At 39.5% G+C, this 23871-nt stretch overlaps 1 protein-coding gene across 6 annotated transcripts in view; it reads left to right on the top strand.

Moving 5' to 3' along the window:
- CPS1 (carbamoyl-phosphate synthase 1) overlaps positions 1-23871 on the top strand; it is a 189272-nt gene that overhangs the window by 114355 nt on the left and 51046 nt on the right. For all 6 annotated transcript variants that reach the window (XM_042446998.1, XM_042446996.1, XM_042446994.1 and 3 more), the window contains 4 exons: positions 14453-14594; positions 17722-17787; positions 20799-20862; positions 22561-22742. In XM_042446998.1, the coding sequence (XP_042302932.1) occupies positions 14453-14594; positions 17722-17787; positions 20799-20862; positions 22561-22742 (454 nt within the window). The remainder of the gene's footprint in view (positions 1-14452; positions 14595-17721; positions 17788-20798; positions 20863-22560; positions 22743-23871) is intronic.

A 23871-nucleotide genomic window follows, 5' to 3' on the forward strand; every position in this document is an offset into this window, starting at 1 on the left:
AATATTACATGATTATAGCACTATGATTCTGCTTTGACTGTCATGGCTATGGAATTCTGGTATTTGTAATTTGGTGTAGGGATGTAATAATAATAATAATAATAATTTTAATTTGTATTTTCCCACCTCTCCTGATAGATCGAAGTGGGATTACAACCAATACATTCTATACAATAATAATTCCAATAACAGTTATCTAAAATCATAATTTAAAACAGTGTGTTATCTAAAAATACTACAAGACAATATTAAAACATCTCATTACATCCTGAGGTGGAGTTATCTTCAATTCTCTATAGAGTCAGGAGGTGATGTTTTTCTTCAGATCTTTATAGAAAATCAGGGGGGCATGCTTCCGAAAGAGATAAGTTTTTAATGCCTTCTTAAAGGCGTCTAAGGTAGAAACGAGTTGGATCTCTTCCGGAAGGTTGTGCCAAAGCGTAGGGGCCATAGCTGTATATGCTCCTTGGGAAGTAGTTACTAGTCTCACTTTTGTATGATCCAGTAAAGTCTTCCCAGTAAAGAAAGCAGTGAGCAATTGTAGCAACTTTCTTCCTGTTGTGAGCAACTCAACAAGCAAATTGTGTGTAAAAAACAAATCTATGCAGTTTCTGAATTCCATTTGCAGTTTGAGACTTTGTGCAAAGTTGTCATCTGGTCTTTTGCACAGAACATAACATTTAAATGCTGTTCCTTGTGCAAAATAACCACATGCAAATTTTGCACTGAATAGGTCCTGAACTACAAAAATTCTCATCAGTCCAAGATTCTTCTCATCATGGTTTCCTGATAATTAAAATACTTTTTCAACTACTTCCCAAATATTTTTCCACCCCTCATTTGATCAGAGATAACAGAGAAGGGTTCTCTGGCTGAAGATTGTAAAGGCCTTCCTTGAATGTATTGGGACTCCATGGGGTGGAGCCATGGCAGTTCAAGTGGAATCATAGTGCTGTAATTATGTAATGTGAAAAAGTCCCATGTTCAGCAGACCACACCCAGAAAGGGAATCAGAACTATGTACATGTAATTTTTTGGATATAAAAGACCTTGCTGCTAGCCCAGCTAACCTACCTGGGTTCCTATTATCTGGCCACAGAGAAAAGTCAGAGAATCTGGGTTCCTGGGACTGGAGTGGGAAAGTAGTGAGCGAAGGGAAATATATGCCTTTGCCAGCTACTTTTCTGGTGGCCCCGCTAAGCAAAAGAAGAATCGGCAGCTGGGCTTTGAACACACTCAGCAGAGGAAGAACATGTACATTCTGCCCTTTGATCTCTGGTCTTGCAATTAGATATTGCAAAGACATTAGAACTGCGCTATGTCTAGCAGCTTTAGTTTTAGTGAAATTTATTTATTTCAAACACTTTTTTTTAATCCTCATAACAGATCAATAAAAATAAAGCCTCTTGCTGTGATGGCTTTGATGTGTTTTCCATCTCATGTACAGTGGCAGTGAAAGGAAACCTCCATCTCTAATTCCTCATTCTTTCATTTGTGCATGGCCTCTTGATTTCGTTTGGTTGCTAATGAAAATTTGGTACTGATCCTGGATATTAGATAGGTACACTGGCCATATTTTCTCCCTCACAGAGGAGTGTCCTCTGAGCTGTATCCAGTTCTGTTTCTTCACTCCAAAGATCCACTTTGGAGCATTGTGAATGGTCTTTTGGATGTGATTAGTACAAGGAAGAGCCGAAGAAGAGGAAATCTTTTTACATAACTGTCAGAAGATAGTCTTCTACTTGAAGGCCTGCTTAGTCCATGTCCAGTTTAAAGATAAACAGCCATTAGGAAGCATGGAGGGCAGGGAGCTTGAAACTGCCCATTGACACTGACATCTGATCAAGGAGGTACTTGGTCACAATCTTCTTAAGTCTGATGAGATGTGTTATTTCCCAATTTGCATTTGTCCCTGTTAGCTGGCTTATGCAAACATTATGCAAATCTTCATCTTCTTTTGTGATTACATTTTGGGGTATGCGTGAAGGCTGATTGGAAAGTGACCAACCTATGGCAACCCTAAAATAAACCTATCTTGGGGATTTCTTGACAAGATTTGTTCAGAGTGAGTTTGCCTTTGCCTTCCTCTGGTGCTGAGAGTATGACTTGCCTAAGGTCACACAATGGGTTTTCATGGCTGAGCGGGGATTCGAACCCTGGTATCTCGAAGTTTTAGCCCAGCACTAAAAATAACCCACTATACTATGCTGGCTTGCAGAGTTTTCTGACTGGGCTACAGTTTTTCTCTCAAATATGCTAGGTTTCTGTATCCAGTATTTTTCCCCCTGTTTAGTTTAATCAAGTAATTTAATCAAGCAATTAACTACATGAGCTTCACAGGAAGTGTAAATTACAACCCAGTAATACTTTTGCTATCTCCTTTGCTGTTTGTACTAATATAAAGAGGTGTGGCTAAAAAAGCTGTGGCATTTGTTATTACACTCGAAAACTTCTAATTCATGGCTATATAAAGAAACTAAAAATCAGTGGGTAGGTTCATTCCTTGACTCAGCTCTAGAATGCACCATCATGACCTTCAAAAGATCTCACCAGGGATCCCATTCATATCTTTTTTCCTACCCAAGTCTTGAGTATTTTCAGCTGTTAGGATCAAGCAGGTCCAGAAATTCTACTGTAACAAAAATGCGGTTGAGCAGCTTACGGATATAGTGTATGCTTGTCTGTATGTGTGTCTATCTACGCCTCTATAGATAAGATACCTTTCTTCCTCTATACTTTGAAAGAGTATAAGGTGTATTTTAAAAATATGGTTCTGCCCCCCCCCCCCCCCAAATCTTTGGTGCAAAGAAAGGTCTTTAGTACAAATATCTGCAAAGGTAGAAAAGCTGAAATGAAACTTTAGATTGCAAAATGGGAAGAGTAGAAAGGAAGAGAAAGATCAAAGTGCCATCAAATGGCTTTTCAGTTGAGTGTCACACATGCTCTCTCTCTCTCTCTCTCTCTCTCTCTATATATATATATATATATATATATATATCAACACTAAATCTTCAAATATTAACATGTATGACTTTCAAGAGCAACTGATTTTCTTGTGTTTGCATACGAGACCATAGCTCTAGCTTCTGCACAGCTTAAATCATGCCTAATGGAAATAATTGTAGCACTGCAGAAGTGTAGGGAAAGAGTACTAGTTGGAGCTTTACAGGTTGGTCAATTTTGAATATTTGGAAGTAAATCTGTAGTTATTCCCTGTCTGATTGGCTGAAAACTAGAATACGTAATGGCCCAGTCTACAAAGGCAGTCCTAGGGCTTTTGCACACTACATAATTATACAACTGCAATTCCACTTTAACTTCCATGGCAACATGCAATGAAAATCTGAAATTTGCAGGTTAGAGAGATCTGTTTAGCCACAAGTTGAAAATTACTTAAAGGCATACAACAACAATATGTTTAGAATTCTCAGGATGTGACTAGTGCTTTTTATGGCAGGGAAGGGCATGGAGAAAAGACTCCTAGCAAGCAAAAAGAGTTGCAGATATACTTCTGTGTACAGATACAGAGCCAAAGCATGTATAGAGCTAAAAGGTTTTGGCACCCTTTAATATGGCCAATGTAGACTAACTTGGAAAGTGTTATGTACATTAATATGTTTAATGCATATATGTATGTGGGTTTAATAATTGTGTGGGCTTGCATCCTAGTCCACTAAATCTTTAGGAGCACAGAGGATCTCATGTTGCATATGCAGGGCTCCTCTGACCACAAGAACATTCCTGAAACTGTGCAGTCTAAAAAGGAATGGAAATGTGGATTAGATATTAGATATCTTTGTTCCAGATCCGGGTTACTTTGTATGGAACAAGGAAGTAAGGAAATAAATGCGAATGAATTTTGCACTTCTGGAGTGATATGCAGATATGGTTACCTTGATGACAGGCCAAGTTCCAGTTTCAGACACAGGTTGCATATATCACATTAGGGATGAATTTTATTATTGTTCAGTGAGTTAGCATTGCTTCACATTTCCTTTGGCTGCATGTTTAACATGGGACATTTCCTGATGGCTGACTCTTAATACAACCAATCAATAGACACTGTCCAGAAGTTCTATCTATTCTTTCTTAATGTATTTTTGTCAATAGAAAAAACAATAGACAAAACATCTTTTCAGGAGAGTTACAAGTGGAAAGGCATGATCATTTGGATGCCCTGTAAAAGTATATGAATGATGCGAGATGACTGAACCATAAAGACACTGTCTGCAAACCTTGGAGCTTATTTCCCATAACCAGTGTGAAAACCAGGACCAATGTGGCCATGCAACGTTAACTGAGTGCCTAATGCATTTGCACCAAGGAAATTTAAACTTGGACAGTTTTTAAGGCAGATGAAATAGTGGGAGAGCAGAGGATTAACTGGGACTGTTCTTGTCAAACTGGGACAGTTGTGTGTGTGTGTCTCTGTGTGTGGAGGAGACTCAAGGTCCTAAGCAAGACACATTCACTAAGCCAGCAATAAGCAACATGTGGCCTACTACATATTGTTGGATTGTAACTCTAGTCATCTCTCACCCCTGGGTAGGGGACCCAGGGCTGATAGGTGTTCCAGTCCAACAATATATGGAGGTCAGCAGCTCCTCCACTCCACTATATTGCTAGTACAGTTGCCCCTCCACATTCACAGGAGTTGGGGGCACTGGATCCCTATAGAAGCTGGAAAAGTGCAAATCCCACTAGACCCCCCAATCTATATTTATATCTCTATGGATTAAGGAATCTGAGCAAAGTACCACTCCCATCCTGCTGTTGCAGGGCATTCTGGGCCTTGTCATCCGAGATGTGGCTGGAGAGAGGAAAGTGGCTATGGTGAGGTGACCAGAGGAAGCAGGGATGCTCATTGTTATTTTATGTGTTTATTATTACTAAACTTTATTTAGTTTTCCTTGCATTTTCTAGTCTACAAGCTTCAACTACAATTTTCAGCAGTAGGCTGCAAAGCTAGTAAAAAACCGTTTAATTATTGATGCCAAGCTCGTGAATAATCAAAGTTAAACCCACAAAACTCTATGTGACTGCTTATAGACCTGGTGTGTACACTAATTCTATGCATTTAAGGCTCTGTAGACACAATGAAAAACCCTGAAAAGCCAGTACCTTAATTGCACAGGTAAGATTAGATGTAAATGGTTCATATGTGCTTTGGGTCTAACAGTTTACTGAGTGCACATAGTTGGGATGGGGTCTGCCACCATAATCTTACTCACTATGTACATGTAGTAGACACATACTGATCAAAAGGGAAATTTCCAAACTGGCATATCATAATGCTCAGTATTTATAACATTGTTCTTACAAGTTATTGATGTGTACAAGCATCTATTGATGAAAGCAGCAATGAAGATAAATCTTGATATACTCACGTTGCTGCATCAAGTTTCTATTTAATGTAAACTACACATGAACTGAAGTTTTGGCAACTTTGTTCCTCAAAAATTCATGTTTTTTTTTTCAGATTGGTTCTGACATTTCACAAGCAGTGGAATAAATTCTGATTATGGATTGGTTGGAAGGGCTTGTGAAGCACTTTGAACAAAGTCTGATAATACAGTTGTCCCTCTGTATCCACAGATTCTGTATCCCTGGATTCAAAGATCCATGGCTTGAATTTTTTTTTAAAAATAATAATTCCAAAAAGCAAGCCTTGATTTTACCATTTTATATAAGGGACATCATTTTACTATGCATTGCATATAATGGGTTTTGAGCATCCACAAATTCTGGTATCCACGGGGCGTCTTGGGACCAAACCCCAGAGAATACCAAGGGTCCACTATAAAAATGATAATGTCAGATTTCCAACTCACCCCTCAAATCTGGGAAGACCTCAAAATCTGAGGAGAAATGCACATCAGGAGAACTTTGTTAGCATTTCTGCAGAACACATGATTGCAGAAAAGCCAAAGAGCAAGCATGGCACCCCCTCAGAAGAGTTCTTTATGCTTATTATAATGTGAGCTAGAGACTCTCAGAACACGCCTCTGCTACTCTTTATGTTGCTCCCACTCCAGTTCTGTCTTATTTATGCACTGTTTAGCTCTGAGGCATTCATTGTAGATTCTTTAACTGAATCTCTCTATGTGACCTAAACCTAAAAAAATTATAGCAGTGCATGCTGAAAGAGAAGAGAGACAGAGGATTGCTGTTAGTTTATATCTCCGACTACTTTAATGGGTCTTGACATATCCTGACAAGTCATCTTTTGAATAAGGTTCCTCTTGAGGAAAGTAGTTATAACCTGTCTCCTTGAGGCAAGGAGACAAACAATATTTGCCCCGATCTCATTACTGTAATTGCAGCTTATTCTAGTGCTTGTGAAATGTCAGAACCAATCGAGTAAACCAACATGAACCTCTGAGGAGCAAACTTGGCAGGGAGAAGAAAGGAGACAGAATGTTTTTCTTTTCTTTTCTTTTTTTATTCAGTCTGTCAGATATTCTAGTTTAAAAATCAAACTGGACTGATAAATAGAGAGCAATGTCAGGCCAGCTGCCGCCCTTTCTGTAGTTAGTATATATCGGTGGGAACATGTTTGTATGACTATATGTATGTGTGTTCATGTGGCTATGTGTATTTGGCGGGGGGGGGGGATCACAAAATTGAATTTCTCCTGCCTTCCCAATAGTTTTGAAACCTCCAGGGGGAAAAAGATCTGCTGTTTGTAGGTTGTACTGGGATAGGCCGATCCCCCAGTTTACTTGTAAAGCTGGTACTAGCTTTATTTTCAGAAGCATGTCCCTGGTGAACTTTCTGGGAAGGTTTCCTTCCCTGGTCCTTTCCTTTCCTGCCCCTCTTCTCTCCTTTCTCCCATTATTGCATAGCAGTGTTCATGCATGCCTCTGTGCCCTGCTATGCTTGCTAAGTATCCAGGCAGACTAGGTAAAATATGATAGCATGAATAGTTGCTTCCTTAACCAGTTCTTCGTTTTGTGCTCTGCCCCCATGCCCATTCAAAATATAAGACGTAAGAAAGAGAAAGAGACATGAGAGATGCCCTTGGGGGACCCATTGGTCCTGGTATTTCCTCAGCTGTGATCACTTCGGATGCTCCCTTTGTCTTATGTAAAATGTTGTGCATAAGGGAAGGAACTTCTGAAAGGGGCCATAGTTTTGTCCTACACAGAAATATAGGAACTTGACTTTGACTAAGTCAAAGCATTGGTTCCACTTGCCCAAAACTATTGGTTGTATCTGACAGTGGCTCTCCAAATGTTTCAGGTTGGAGTCTTTCTGTCCTTGCCAATGGATGCTGGGGGAAGCCCTGGCTGAGTCCTTCTCATTTATGATTCCAGGTGGACAGGTGGAACTCTATCAAAGAGCATCCATAATATGAACAGCTAAGAAAAGATTTTGGGATTTTTGGACTATAGTTTCAAAATCCCCAGTTAGTTATACAGTCAGTTTTTGATGTCCATTGAGATTTGTTTCTAGGATCCCCCGTGGATACCAAACTCTGTGGATGCTCAAGTCCCATTAAATACAATGGCATAGTAAAATGATCTCTTATATAAAATGGCAAAATCAAATTTTTGGAATTTGTATATTTGAAAAAAATAATAATCTCAAGCTGTGGATGGTTGAATCTGTGGATAAGGAATCTGTAGATATGAAGCGCTGATTGTACTTCAAAAAACAAATGATAAATATGCTGGAGATAATGTAAGTTTGTGTTCCCTTAAACAACTGCATCAATTTTATACAAATTCAGCTATCTTCTTTATTATTGTTTATTATTAAAGTGTTGCGAGAATTATGTTACCACTCCTAGACCTGCCTCATAGAGATACAGTTCTTGGGATTCCCCCAGAGGAGGGAATAACTGTTGAATTATCGCTTTAGCTTCCAGATTGGGAGAAAAGCAGGATATCTATCTATCTATCTATCTATCTATCTATCTATCTATCTATCTATCTATCTATCTATCTATCTATCTATCTATCTATCTATCTATCTAATAAATAATTTAAACAGGCTAGGTCTATAGTACATGCATGCCCTATATTGGTGGTGTCCATAATGCAAAATACCTTGGCTGATGCTTGGTTGTGCATGTGGGAGCATCAGGGGGTGCCGTTGGTTCATATATGCTAAACAGATGCAAGTGTGCATTTTATCACTGGACAGCTTTCACATTTTCTACAGCGCCTTCCCCTTTCTGATATTAACTTTGGAAAGTCCTTCAGGAAGCTGGATGCCTGATGGCATATTTGAGAGGAGCTTTCCAAGCACACACTCGCTTGGTATTACTCATGAGTTAGTGGATCAGATAAAAACCAGTCAAGTGGAAGAGAGGACCGTAGTGAAGTGTTTCTGGCTCCCCCCGGTAATTGCCATGCTGAAGGCATTCCTTGAGTCAGTTAATAGATTTCCCCAGTTCCTCTGTGCCAGGTGAAAATTTCCTCATTAAGGGGAATTTATTCCATTTCCTTTTATCATTTATTATTGAAGAAGAAGCGTGAGTGGATGGAGTTTCAGAGATGACAGGGTAGAATTTTAAATATTACAAAAAAAAAATATGCACGCACAGCAGCAAAAACCTACACTGGAAGCTAAAAATGGAGGGAGGGAAGGTGCAGAGGGAATTGCTTGTACTGTATTGTTTATAAACAGGAAAACACGGGAGAGTTCATTTTGTTAGGAAGTAAGCAGTGCCGCCTAACCATTAAATGATTATGGCAGTGCGTAAAAGGGTTGATTGTCTAGCTTGAAGACAATCCTCATCCCCCTCCCCTTTGCTCTAAAACTTCAAACTGTCATTTTGAGCAGGCAAATATTGAGAGTAGAACAGTATAAAAGACATTAATCATTGCCTCTTGGAATTTCAATGCTTTAAATTTAGCAGAAGGGTTGAATTGAGTGAATGTGACCTTATGAAGATTTTTGAAGGGTATATGTGTGTTTGATACACACACACACACACACGGCCCTCCATATCCATGGATTTAGCACCCACAGATTCAACCATTTGAAAATATTCCCCCCCCACATGTATATACTCACTGTGTGTGGTGTATACAGTGACCCCTTGGTATCCACTGGGAGTTGGTTTCAGGACCCCCATGGATGGCAAAATCAATGGATGCTTAGGACCCATTATATACATGGCATAGTAAAATAGTGTCCCTTATAAAAATAGCAAAATCAAGGTTTGTTTTGGGAATGTATATAATGTAATGTAATGAGATTTAAGCATCTACTGACTTTAGTATCAATGAGGGTCCTGGAACCAACTCACAGTAGATACCAAGGGTATACACCACACACAGTGAGTGTAGTCTGGAGGCTACAGAGGAAGCGTGCATGTTCACACACACAGGTGTGTGTGAAAAGAGAAACTAAAAAGGAGAGTTCCCCACAGCCCTGGCCGTAGATCTGTCCTACACAAAAATGTAAGAACTTGCATTTTACAATGATAAATAATTGGTCCCTCTATCTTCCCATTGTGGATTGTGACCAACCCTCCAAATGTTGCAGTTTGGAGTCTTTCCAGTGCTTGCCAGTGAATGCTGCAGACTGAACCTGGAACCTTGTGCACGGAAAGAATGTGCTTTACAAATACATTAGTGGCGCAATCCCTGGCATGTCTGGTAAAAAGGATCTGTGCAACTTGCCTGATGGTGGAGGACCACAGCCAGTAGACAGTTCTGAGGAAGATGGCCCAGTGATCTGACTGGATAAGTGATATAAGACTAGAGATAAGTGATCTGACTGGATGTAAATGATATAAGGCAGGTGGGTATGCTTTGTGTTCCCAGATATGGTTATAATGCTACCGACTTTATCATTGTGAGAGACCATAGGCAATTTCACACTACACATTTATAGCACTTTGATTCCTCTTTAACTGCCATGGCTGCACCTTATGCAGTCACGGGGTTTGTCGTTTTGGAAGGCACTAGAGTTGTCTGGCTAAGAATTCTAAATACTTCAAATCCCAGGATTTCATAAGATGGAGCCATCAATCCAAAGTAGAATCAAAGTGTTATGATTCCCTGTGTAGTGAAGATTCCCTGGTATAACATTTGAAATCACTGTGGAAACAAGTTCATATGGAATAAATGAGCTAGACTTTGAACCAATTCCAAGCATATTTATTCAGCAATAAACTCCCCTGAGTTCAATAGTACTTCCCAATAAGCATGCCTAAGACTACAGAGTTTATAACCATACCTATTTACTAATGTAAAAAGTTCTATGTACAGTATTAGTTTAATAAAGACTGTGCTTATTTTCTCACTATGAGTTTGGGGAGTGACCTAAAGTCTGTGGAGAGAGGAATCCCCACTGTTCTGTGTGATTATTGATCAGTGGGAATTCTCAGTCTCAGAAGATGGTAGCTACGGTGTTTAAAAGCTGCTATTCCTAGCTTACTAAGGTGACTGTGTAGGTTCAAGTCTTAACTAAGCAGCATCTGCATGCTCCGGAACTCTAGAACGTATGGACGGCACCATACAGGGCGTGCATGCATGATGCAAGCGTAGCGCCATGTCTGCACCTCCGGGCGCCATGCTTCTGTCATGAATACATCACAGTGCACCAGTGGTGCACTGACCATGGTTTCCCTGCGCGTCAAGAAGAACACATTTTTTTCTGGGTTCTTTTTGTTCTGGAGGGAGGCCGCACAGTTTGACTGCTGCAGCGTCCCTTCGGAGGAAAACTGGGTGGTCTGGAGAGCCACTATGTCTGGCCTTTCTAAGGTTAAGATTGATCCAGGCTAAGGTTGGTTTTAGGATAGTCCAAGGTGAATCCAAAATTGTCCACATTGAGATGGTGACACCTTTGCTTTCTGATGGTTGAATGTACATAAACTTTGTTTCATGCACAAAATTATAAAAAATATTATGTATAAAATAACCTTCAGGCTATGTGTATAAGGTGTATATGAAACATAAGTGAATGCCATGTTTAAACTTGGGTCCCATCTCCAAGTTATCTCATTAGGTGTATGCAAATACAGTTGGCTCTTGGAACCTCTGGACTCCCCCCCACCCCTGCAAGTTCCAAAACCTGCGCATCTGAAGACTTGGAGGGGCAACTGTATACAGATCAAACAGAACAGATCAAGTCAGAACTCACCCTAGAAGCCAAGATGACGAAACTGAGGCTGTGGTACTTTGTTCACATCAAGAGAAGGAATAAATCATTAGAAAAGACAATAATGCTAGGAAAAGTAGAAGGAGTAGAAAGTAGGAAGATCACAGGTCCTGAACCTTCAGGACCTGAGCTGGGCAGTGGAGAAGAGGGAGTTCTGGAGATGACTCATTCACAGGGTCACCATGAATTGAAGTCACATTAACTGCCTTCAACAACAACAAACAGCATATACAAATATTCCAAAATCTGAAAAATACCAAAATATAAACATTTCAGATTAATGAGACTCAGCCTGTATGCTCAATAGATTGCAAGTATCTGCTTCTGCTGCTTCCTCTTCCTCCTTGCCTTCTTTGTTCTCTTTGTTCTCTTTGTCCTCTTCTTCCTCCATATATTTATATCTCACCCTATGTCATGGGGTCTAAGGGCAGCATTTAGGTAAAGTTAATTGAAAAAGTATAAAACAATTTAAAATTTAGAAACTAGAGACAGAAGATTTATTAGGATGATGGGTAGGGGCAGTAGAAAAATCAGAACTTGTAGCAGGTGCTTAGTACAGAAGGACAAAGTGGAACTGAGGAGATAAAAAATGCATAAGGAGAGCCGGGAAGAAGCATTTAGTTCAGCAGAGAATGGCCAAAGATGGCAAAAGAGCAAGGCAAAAGAAGAACCAAGGTTTGATTGACAAAGCAACACAAATAAAAATATAGTCAGGCTTCTAATTATTTGCAGATGTTGGTTCATTAGGAAGAAATCATACAGAGCAGTGGCCTCTATCTTTGACTTACAAATCGATACCAGCCTGAGGTAGTGTTCAGTTTGGGAGGCTTCCCTACAGCCATGTGTAGGTACTCATATTTTTATTTTAAAAATTGGCTTTCTGGTTTTAGTATCTACAACGAACACAACAAAACATCATCAAATACAAGGTTGCTCTTATGAGAGGGTGGTGATGATGACAAATAGGATAAAAATGTAGGATACCAACTAACCAAAATTAAGCACTCTGGTGAAACAGAATTAAACGCATTAGTAACCTATTAATATTGAATGCATTAATATGGTTTCTAATTTTCCAGGATATTTTGCTTCAGATTCCTCCACTTGCTGACCGTCACACTGTGACTGCCTTTTTGATTTACACACCTACTAGAAGACATGTGTGTACTTGGCTTTTGATAACTTATTTTTTTAAATTAATTTTTATTAAAGTTTCAAATACAAACATTTTATACACATATACAAACAATATCAAACAAATCATTACCTATAAACAAATCTAGTTCCCTCCTATCTATTATTACTTATACTCACATCCAGCCCATCCACATACTTTAAAATCAATCTCACTATTTAAAAATATTCTTTACTCGAAATATCCTGAGTCCATTATAGCAACTTCCTTTACAAACTATATACATCTTTATTCTTGTACCTCATATTTCTGATTTCTTTGCAGTTCTAACATTAAATATCATTCCTATATTGTCCAATCATTCCTATTTGTCTCTTCATTTCCCCCAATATCATTGTGCTTTTTTCTCATGTATCTCCAGATATTTTCCCCTATTTAACTTACTTTAAACTTCCCAATTCTGGCCAATTCTTTGTTCAATGATTTCTTAACAAGTTCCACTCATTTTCCAATTATTATTATTATTATTATTATTATTATTATTATTATTATTATTATTATTATTATTAACCTTTATTTATAAAGCGCTGTAAATTTACACAGCGCTGTACATACAATCTTTTTAATTAGACGGTTTATTGTCTTTTTCACCTTTGAATAAGGAGGTCAATGTATCTGAATCCATCATCTCTTTCATCTTTATCAACCAGTCCTTGAGTTTTGGAGTACAGTATTTGCTTTCTTCCAATGGGATGCATACAATATTCTTGCAGGAGTCACCATGTATAACATTATTTTCCTGTATTTTTGTTCTATAGTAAAGTTAATAACATTAGTCATATTTAACAACTACAATTCTGGACAAAAAGGAATTTGTGTATTGAAAACTTCTAGAATTTGGCCCTGTATTTCCCTACATTCCCACCACATATGTATAAATGATCCGTTTTTTGGTTCCATACTTCCAATAATTATTATTACCACTAATAGACATTGAATTCAATCGTGTTGGTGTTAGGTACCAACAGTGGTACATTTTCAAGAAATTTTCTTTCAGATTTTGACATAATGTGTAGTTTATTAGATATTTTATGTGTTATCTCTCAAATTTCTAAATCAATTTCCCCCCAGATATCTTGCCCAATTATTCATTGTATCATTCACTCTTGGCTTGCTCCCACCCTATATGAATTTTGTTAGGTTTTTGTTTTGTTTTTGCCATACATTGAAGCATTTTTCATTTATAATAATCGGAAGATTTTGAAATACATACATTAATTTGGGGAGTATGCTCACTTTAACAGTGGATATTCTTTCCATAGATGAAAGTTGCAATTTTGACCATTTAACTAAATCTACTTTAATTTCCTTCTGTATTTCACTATAATTGTTTTTGAATAAGTCTGTACAGTATTTCCTTTTGTTATATATATTCCTAGGTACTTAGGTCCAAAACACACTGCAGAAATAATCCAGTTTGAGACTGCTTGAACTGTCCTGGCTCAATGCCGGGGAGTTCTAGGAACTGTAGTTTTGGGTGACCCTGAGCCTTCTCTGTCAGAGATAGCTCTGGTGCCACAGCAAACTACAGTTCCCAGGATTCCATGACACTAAGCCAGGGTAGTGCAGTGTGTTTTGGGCCTTAGTTTTTCCCTTAATTTCCTTATTATTTTTCTTCCGATTATATATATATATATATATATATATATATATATATATATATATATATGTTAATATTACTGTTTTGTCTGGCTTAATCTGAAGCCTGGTGTCTTCCAAATTCACTAAGAAACTCCTTCAATTTATCAATTGAATACAGTGGATTTTCCAAAAAGACCACAATGTTGTCTGTGAATGCTTTTAATTTGTATGTTTGACCTCTTATCTTGACTCCTTGAATGGCTTGTCCCTCTCTTGTTTCAGAATTTCTAATATCAAAATGAATATCGATGGCAAGAAGTGACAACCCTGTCTTGTTCCCTTTTCAATTCTTATCATATCTGTTTTCTGTGGGGGCCAGAAGTATGCTGATGATTCCCTAATACTAGGCAGTTGGATTCATATGTAGTGAATATGAGCCTAAAATGTCTTCCGGTCTCTTTTTTCCCTGTCCACATTTTTCTCCATGAGTTCAAACAACAACTGAGAGGGCATGAAATCTACTGTGTCCATAATAAATTCTTCTGATGTTCCTCCCAGGGAAACCATTCCAGAGGAAAGCCTGAGGAGAGCCAAGCAGATTGGCTTCTCAGATAAGCAGATCGGAAAATGTCTGGGAATATCTGAAGCACAGAGCAGGGAACTGAGGCTGAAGAAGAACGTAACACCTTGGGTAAAACAGGTACAACTATGCCAGCTTCCAGTAATATGATGTTGTGGTCCAAACATTCAAGGCAGAAATGAAAGTAAACAAGAGTAGAACAGTTTCATAACCATGAAAATTAACCTTGCTAGAGAGGCAAGCAATGTTGTTCCCAATACACATTTAGAGTGTAAAATGCTAGAGAGAGGATTCATTCCCTAAAAAGTAGCTCCAGGTAGCCAGGCTGCTATTTCTGAGTCTTCACTGGAGATAGGCAATAATACTTAGGAACTGTTACATTTGCTAAGTTCATCTCCAGAACACTTGCAAAAAGTTATTTTTTGGGGATTGCAGTTCCCAGAATTGATCATATGATGGAGGATTCTGTGAACTGTGATCTAAAAAGGGAACTTATCTGTGTTCTACCTGTTTCTTTTCTAGGTATTAATTTTCTCTAGGACAGGAGTGGGACTCATGTAATCCACTGATTGCAAATGACCTTAGGGAGGCCTTAGAAATGAAATTATCTGTGGCTTGCCTGAATTTTCATGAGAAAATTCTATGGCTGGGCAGATTACAGGACTTCAAATTTCCAAGTTGCTTATGAGAAAGTCTGCCCACTAATGTAACATAAAAGGTTTCTTTTTACTTCATGTACAAGCAAGTCTGGTTCCTCCAGTCTGTTTTTGGATGAAACTACTACTTCTTCCTTCTGTTTTGAGGAGAGAAGTATAAAATGTTGGAAAGTGTGTTGACCCATCACGTGGGATGACCGTGAAACGTGTAGCTCTTTTTGTCTGTCTCTAAGCAATAAATTTTTATAGGCTAATACTTTATTCTAAGTGTCCCATCATTGCAAGTTCATTTGGTATTCATTGTGATAGCACTGAACGCATAAGTTAATTTGGTATTCATGACAATGTCGCAATTGCTTTCATAGGTGGTCCATAGTCATTTTGCTGTTTCATTAAAGAATGTTGATAAGAAGGTTCTACCAGCTGTTATTTCCCCATTCTTCTTTTAAGGAGACCAGTAACAGCTTCCATACCCTGAAAGCCTACTGTTGAAGCTGCGATTCCCCCACCCCACACTATTTGCTGTCTTTCATATCTGCTGCTCTAGAGTGTATCCACACTACCCACTGATAATACTTTGATACCACTTTCCAAGGCTGTTTCCTATACTACATTCTATTGGCCCTTGGTATTTCCTGCCAGAGAGCAATAAAGCGCTGGTTCAGGTAGAGTGGACTAGAGAATTCAGGCCTCACTCCCACTGGGTATTTAATTTGGGTTGTGAGTCAAGTTCACTCTGGATTGAGAAATCGATTCATTGAAGTCATCATTCCCACTACAAAGCGTTTTTTTTTAAAATGAGCACATGCATTCGGTTTTTCTTGACCTATGTTCCTAGTTCAAAGTACTTTACCAAATGACAAATCCCAGATTCCCATGAGATGGAGCCAAGATAATTAAAGTAGCACCAAATAGCTTTAATTCTGCAATTTTGTGTTACTTTGCATTAATAGAATGAGAGTGTGTGTTGCCACCCCTCTAGCTGAATGACCAGTGACAGTCTATCCTTTGAAGCTGCATTCTTTTTGTGAGAGAAAAGAGTGTGTTTCTTCTGGACTGTTTCAGCCTTTAAAAAAGTAGTGGAGAGATGGACTAACTGATTTATTTCAGCATGAGCTTTTGTGGATTTCAGCTGAGTCCATGAAAGCTCATACTAAAATAAATAAGTAAGTCTTGAAAGGTCTGCTAGATTACTTCTCCTTGCCCCTTCCATTTTATAGAAGACTCTTGGTTAATTATATTGCGTAGTCACTGAAATTTGGCTATGCATACTTGGATTTTTGATTTTATGAATGTGGACATGAGGCCCTTATTGAAAGCCCCCTCAGTTTGCTATGTGGTATGATTGGTTGTTGTTTGACATGCACAAGTACAAAAACACCCACCCATTTTCGCATTTGTGCAGAACTTGTTATGCAAGTCTTTGGATCCTGGCTGTTATAATACCTCACTGTGTAGATATATGGTATAGGTTTTTGTTTTTGAAGTGGATCTAAGATAACATGTTGCAGGATGGAGTGCTGCTGTTTTGGAGTTATAGCTGGCCATACCCTCCCCAGATGCTTCGTTCTGTTCTCAGTGCTCTGGGTGTTTCTTTCCCCACTCCTAACAGTCATCTTAGATTCTGTCCACAGTTATCATTGAGCCATTTTAGCTCTGCCCTCCCTAGGGGGATGTTTTGTACTCCTACAAGTATAGTGTCTAGATCAATGGAAGTAACAGTGCCACTGTATTCTGCTTTGGTCAGGCCCCACCTAGAATACTGTGCCCAGTTCTGGGCACCACAATTTAAAAAGGATGGTGAGAAACTAGAGCATGTCCAAAGGAGGGCAACTAAAATGGTGAAGGGTTTGGAAACCATGCCCTATGAGGAATGACTTAGGGAGCTGGGGATGTTTAGCCTGGAGAAGAGAAGGATAAGAGGTGATATGATAGCCCTGTTTAAATATTTGAAGGGATGTCATATTGAGGAGGGAGCAAGCTTGTTTACTGCTGCCCCAGAGAACAGGACCTGGAACAATGGATGCAAGCTACAGGGAAAGAGATTCCAGCTCAACATTAGGAGGAACTACCTGACAGTAAGGACTGTTTGACTGTGGAACACACTCCCTCAGAGAGTGATGGAATCTCCCTCCTTGGAGGTCTTTAAGCAGAGGCTGGATGGACACCTGTCGGGGATGCTTTGATTGAGAGTTCCTGCATGGCAACGGGTTGGACTGGATGGTCCTTGTGGTCTCTTCCAACTCTATTATTCTATGATTCGATACAAACTTATTCTATGATGCTATGCAAAGCTTGGGGTTTTCCACAGTCTGTGATACCCTCCCTCTTGTGCATAGATGGCACCATTGTAGATATACAGGTACTGTAGTGCAACTCAGTATGAATCCCTTGCTAGTGTATGGGATGAGATGAATATGTTGAATAACATTCATTTGATGGTGACTAGTCCATTGCTTCTAAGTAACTGGGCAGGGGTGGGACAGAAACCAGTGAACCTGGAGAAGGACAAAATGGAAAGTAACAGTGAAGCATGAGATCTTGATAAATGGGTTGTATTCACGATGACCATTTCTCCTCTGCTTCTACAGATTGACACACTGGCAGGAGAATACCCTGCTGTAACTAATTATCTCTATGTCACTTATAATGGACAGGTAAGTACTGTCATTTACTACAGTATAGCTACAGCATATTATGGTGTATTTTCCTCTATTAGCATCTATTGACCTTGCAACTCAGATTAATTCACTTTGGAGACAGGTATGGTTTAGAGCAGCTGGCAGAAGCATAATCCCACTGGAATACAGGTGGAAATGTTTTTCTGCTATTGTTACTGAGAAAGTGAAAGTGTAGCTTGAAGCATTTAAAGTCCTTTTGAGCCAGCCTAGCAAAGATACAAGCAGTGAGAATTTTGCCACAGTTTTGTTCCCCAATTCCCAACATGTATGAACAACCAATATACAGCCTTCGCTCTTTACCATGGAGTGCGACTGGAAGTTTTCTTTGACTTTTTTTTTCCAGTGTGAGATTTTCTTTCCTTGTGAAATATAACTTCAGTACCAAATTCAGTTTGCATAGTGCAATACACTGTGAGCACAATGGGTAGCTCTGCCCCATCTCATTTCATACCACTTATTGACAATGAATTGTTTAATGTCAAATGCCGACCCCTTCTTCTCCCCACCAGCAGTTTATAGAAATCAATCCCAAATAGCTGATTGCTTTGTTTGTACTGAGGCAGCACTGGTAAAAACAGGTAACTGTGGGCAGATTATTAAAGATTATGTTTTGGACTACAACTCCCAGTATCTCTCTGCCAACACAGGGTAGGAGATGCTGGGACTTGTTATAAAAAACTAACCTTTTCCAGGGTCTGGGAGTATGCAGAGGAGAGAACTGTGGTTTAGGACGGCATCAACCTCTTGAGTAACAATAAAATCTCATTGGTGAAATTGAGAGTCCTGCTGTTGGTGTGCCATTGAGGTTTAAACTATTAACTGAAAGTGCCAGCAATGAATAATGTCAAATCAGTGGGATTTATCTTTGCAAGACATTGAAGACAAATGAATTGGCTGTTGTTACTGTTGTTAACTGCTTTCAAATCCATATCTGTTAGTGATTGTTTGCGTAGAAGGTGTTTAAGCAGACAAAAACCAGGAAGACCACTTGTGAGCACCATGCTTAGCTGAGGTAGCTGTGAATCCTAACCTTCATACTGTAGGGAATGAATGAAATATCACCAGAGGCCTCATGGTTCATAAGGAATATTCTCAGACAGACATGATGAAACCATTTATTTTTTAAAATTCCTGAAGTATGGAATATGATTAGCTTGAGCCAAGGACAGCGCAAATGACTGTTGATTTTCCTGTGATGTTTGACATTTTCTTAATCTACTGAGATATTAGAAGAAATGAATCAATCATCAAGGGTGGATATCTATTCACATGGGAGGACCCATAGATACGTAGTAGAGCACATGCACTGCCTGAATAAATTCCTGGATGAAATTCTCATTGAAGGTTATTTGGAAAGAGTGCTTAGAGTCAGCTCTGCTAAGCTAGTTTTAGGTTGCAACCCACTATACACTTGCCTGGGAATAAATCTTTATTGGATTGATTGGAGTTTACTTCTGAGAAGACTTGCAAGTCTGGCTCTAAATGAGGAAGCTTCAAATATTTGACTCATAGGCTCCATACAAACTGCCAAAATGGGGCTGCTTCAGGTCACTTTGGAGGTGTGCTGTTTGGGTGATGCATGTGTCCTGGGAGTCCAGACACTGTGCCAAAGCTGTGTTCCAATCCTTAGAACTGGGTCATGGCTTTGGTGTGGCTTCCAGACTCTTGGGACGCCTCACAAATGCGATATTTAAACAGCATGTCTCCGGGGTGACCTGAAGCAGCTTTATTTTGGCCTATCTGTATGGGGCCATAGAGAGGCAGTTTCAGGTTTTCATAAATGGCTGAAGTATGCCTCCTCAGTTTAGTTTAATCAAACAATATGTTCAGTCTTTTTTCAACCCCACCATGGGTTGGCTGTTGGAGGACTACTTTCCCTGGAGACTAGGATGGAGGGACGGGTGTATGCATTTCTATTTGGACTCATTACAATCTAGAAACGTGCGACACCATCATTTTTAAAGGGGAAAAATGAAGAGTAGGATAATAGCAAGAATGGAGAAGCACTTTATGCCCATGAGCTGGTTTCAGTTGGCAGGATATTCTAAGGGGAAAGGACATTCAGGGGTGATTGGGGCCAAAGATAAAAAAGTGGGACCAAAATGCCACTTTTTGGCTCTTATAGGGATCCTGTATGAAAGTTGGAAACCATTGAATGCTGGTTTTATAACAAAAGAAGGGCATGTCCCCTTAGAAAAACCCAAAAGGTCAAATTGTCACCCTAGGAGGGCAAGCTCTACTACTCCTGAAGTTAAAAATCTTCTGCCAAAGTACCTTCCATACTTGAACAAGACTTTCTTTTCCAGTATACTCCAACACCAGTTGAATGTGACTGGGTCAAAATACTTTGGGGGGGATGGGTGAAAGTTTTCCATGCCTACCAACACATGACTATTACTAGTTAAACTGGACCCTTTGCAATGTCTGCCTTCTATGTAGCTGTGGCCATTGGTCAGCTGAATCTGTCTTCATAAATCTTTAGGTATAGTTCTTTCTTACAGGTCCAGATTCAGAAGCACAGTAGATAGATGAATCACAAACCCTGATCTGAGGTCACAGAGTGTGGCATCTTAGAAGGTGTATTTTAATTGAAAACATTCATTATGACTGCATTATTTTGTAAGGCAGCATTAATCACTGGTGAGATTAGAATGCTGTTTTAAACCTGTATATTCCCTCCTTTATTATGTGATTATTCATTCCATTCCATTTCAACAAGACACAAAATGTGTGTCACAACAGTGCATCAGCATCTTTCAAATGCTTCTGTAATTAAGGTGAAACAGTGTCTAAACCACCCAAACAAACCTGCTTATTTCTGGGTGGTGTTAAAGTAAGGTAAATGAGATCAAACTGAAGCCCCGAGAGTCTATTTTCTGGAGGGGGAAAAAAAAACCCTATGTGGCATAGATGGTTTATTCTCATGAGCACAGTGTATGCTGTTGAGAGTAATATCCAATGACTTCTCTTATTGTGTTCTATTTCAGGAGCATGATGTAAAATTTGATGACCATGGAATGATGGTGTTGGGCTGTGGACCGTATCACATAGGTAAATCTTGCTTATAGTTCCTCTCACCTTTTCCCAGTTTAGCGCATCCTTTGAAAGTCCTTTTGCTTTGTTTGGTATGCTTCTTCTATAATAGCTTTTCATGGTATACTAGAATTTCTCATGCAAAACCTGTATTATTTGATTGAACATTTCATTTCGTAATTTTGGAACTAAAGATTACACTTTTCAGCTAAAGAGTTCAAAATCTAGGAAGGGTCACAGAGAAGAGGATTAAGGGTTTTATTCCCTTTCACTTCCTTGACTTTGGGAGCAGTTCCCCACCTTAATAGTGATTGTATTACTTTGATATTTGTGACTCCCAGTGTGAATATTGTTATGGATAGCCAGAATTGCTAGCCAGAATTCTGTATGCATCTTATATCTTCATAAGTGGATTTAGGTATGTGGAAAATAGGAATGTGCAGTTGCATAATGTGCATATCCAGTGGAAGGCAGCTGATACATTACTACACAGGAATGGTTCATTCTTCAAAACTGGCTGTCATAGGGGAATGGCTTGGAGACTCCTGGTGGTATTGGTGGGGTTCTGTGCAGTGACACCCATTCTCATCCGTTCTGTGCCAATCCTATCCCGTGCCCAGAATGGTCTGGAAATGGCATGTGATAAACTTATTATGTTAAGCACACGGTGATATAGGATTCTGGCATTTATTTAAAAATTGTGATTCAAAGCAGTAGGCCTTTTCTTGGACTTCATATGTGTTCAATGGATAAATGGAGTGGGAATGACAGTGCCTCTGGTGGACCCACCTGTGGCTTCCTTGCGCTGAGCAGATAATGAGAATAGATTGTATGTGCCCATGGGGCATTTGCACCTTCTGTATTAGGTTGGATGTATTAAGTCAGGACCATAAGCCATGAATACCTTCAGTTCAATGGATGAAAGCACAGGCTATGTGAGATAACAGCAGGGGTGTTGCCATGGGGGTGGTGGTGGTGGTGGAACAAAAATGAAGGCCCATTCATGAATAAAACTTTGCTGTAGCCTCCAAACTTCTAGCATTGGAAAAGGTGAGATCTTGAAAACTATTCACACCTAGATCACTTTCATGTGTTGTATTTGCATTTTTGGGGTAACTTTGCTTTCCCCCTTTTCTTCGGATGCTTTAACTCTACTCCTAAATGTTCAGATGAAGTTCTAAGTTAGTGCAATGCTAGAAATGTGGAGACTGAAGGAAAATTTAATGGGGGGGGGGAATAATTTTTATTTATGGCAGCAATGCTTTCATTTTGCCTGATCCCCTGTAGCTTAAAGGTAAAGGTTTCCCCTTTGACAAGGTTGTCAAGTCTTGTCTGACTGTAGGGACCCCTGTAGCTATATCCTTGGATTATAATTTCAACCCATTGCTTCAAATATTGACATCTTGAGACTCTGTTAGCAATTATTTAGGCACCATAGATGAAAATTTTCTCAGTACCCCCAATGCCGATGGGTCTTGGATCCATGTATGTTATATCTTCATAAGCAAAAACCATTCCTGAGAATGTGCTGTTAAGAGGATCCATTAATCCCTCAGTACTTCTCTTCTGGGAGCTGGCATGTTTAGAAATGCTGCCCCTGTATTGGTACAGTTTAGATTCCTTTTCCTGACCTTGACACATGTCACTGCCCGTAAGTGTTCCCTGCAGTGTGCTGTCCTTTTAAAATTCCACTTCACTTTGTCTCTGTCTTGGCAGGGAGCAGTGTGGAGTTTGATTGGTGTGCCGTTTCTTGCATCCGCACATTGCGTCAGCTTTGCAAAAAGACAGTTGTAGTGAACTGCAACCCCGAGACGGTGAGCACTGATTTTGATGAGTGTGACAGGCTCTACTTTGATGAACTGTCACTGGAGAGGATCCTGGACATCTACCAACAAGAGGTAAAATAAGAATAAGAATTTTGAAAAACTGAAATTGCCTCAAAAGGCTAAAAACCAAGGCTCCATAATAGAAGCCAAGCCCTTTGCAAAGTCAGCCTCGTTGCTGCCTTTGACTGGGAACTTCCGAAAGCTACTTTCTTTCGACCCTGGCATTACATTTTGTATGGCATTGCTGATCCTACCAAGTACTCAGTCATTATGAATGGCAAATAAATGTAGCTTCCCCTGCCTCCAAATATGACATATTGTACGATATTTACAAGCTGATTGAATTTATTCCACAGTTATTTATGGCTCAAATTGTCCTGCCCTTGGCGAGCTTAATTTTAACCTGTGATTGTGGAACCAATTACACACATGCTTAATTTTATGTATGAGGACAACGCCACTGGAGCTAGAATGATTTTTAAAATGCTAAACATAATTGTAAGAGCATCTGTTGTGTGTAGTATCACAGTAACTTTCATGGGTTGATCTGACAATGCTGGCTACAGGGAGCACACAACTGTCTTGTTGCAACAGCTCCATTGACTGTTGGTCCATTTCCAGGCACAATTCAAAGTGCTGGTTTTGGTCTCTAAAGACCTATATGATTTGGGTCCAGGTCATTTGAAGGACCATATCTCCCTTTATGAACCCACTAGAGCATTGAGATCATCTGGAGAAGGTCTCACAACCATCTCAGGCTTCTTTGATGGGAACAAGGGAGAGGGCCTTCTTGGTGGCTGCTCTCAGACCTTGGAATGCCCTCCCCAGAGAGGCCAGGCTGGCTGCATCCCTGCTTTCCTTTTGGTGTCAGATAGAATCATCAAGTTGGAAGAACCACAAGGGCCATCCAGTCCAATGCCCTGACATGCAGGAAATCACAATCAAAGCATCCTCGACAGATGGCCATCCAACCTCTGTTTAAAGACCTCCAAAGAAGGAGACTCCACCACACTGAAAACATTTTTGTGCCCTCAGAATTTTTAAAGTGTTGTGTAATTGTTTTAACTTATTAAATTATTTATGACAGTGAAGAGTTACATTTCTGACCATTTTGGGGAGTATTTAAAATCTTTCCATCTCTACTGGAGCATCATGATGATGAACTTTGACAACCACAATTGTTGAGCATCATTCTTCAGTT

The sequence above is a fragment of the Sceloporus undulatus genome, chromosome 1 (genome assembly GCF_019175285.1).
Source record: "Sceloporus undulatus isolate JIND9_A2432 ecotype Alabama chromosome 1, SceUnd_v1.1, whole genome shotgun sequence".
NCBI lineage: Eukaryota > Metazoa > Chordata > Lepidosauria > Squamata > Phrynosomatidae > Sceloporus > Sceloporus undulatus.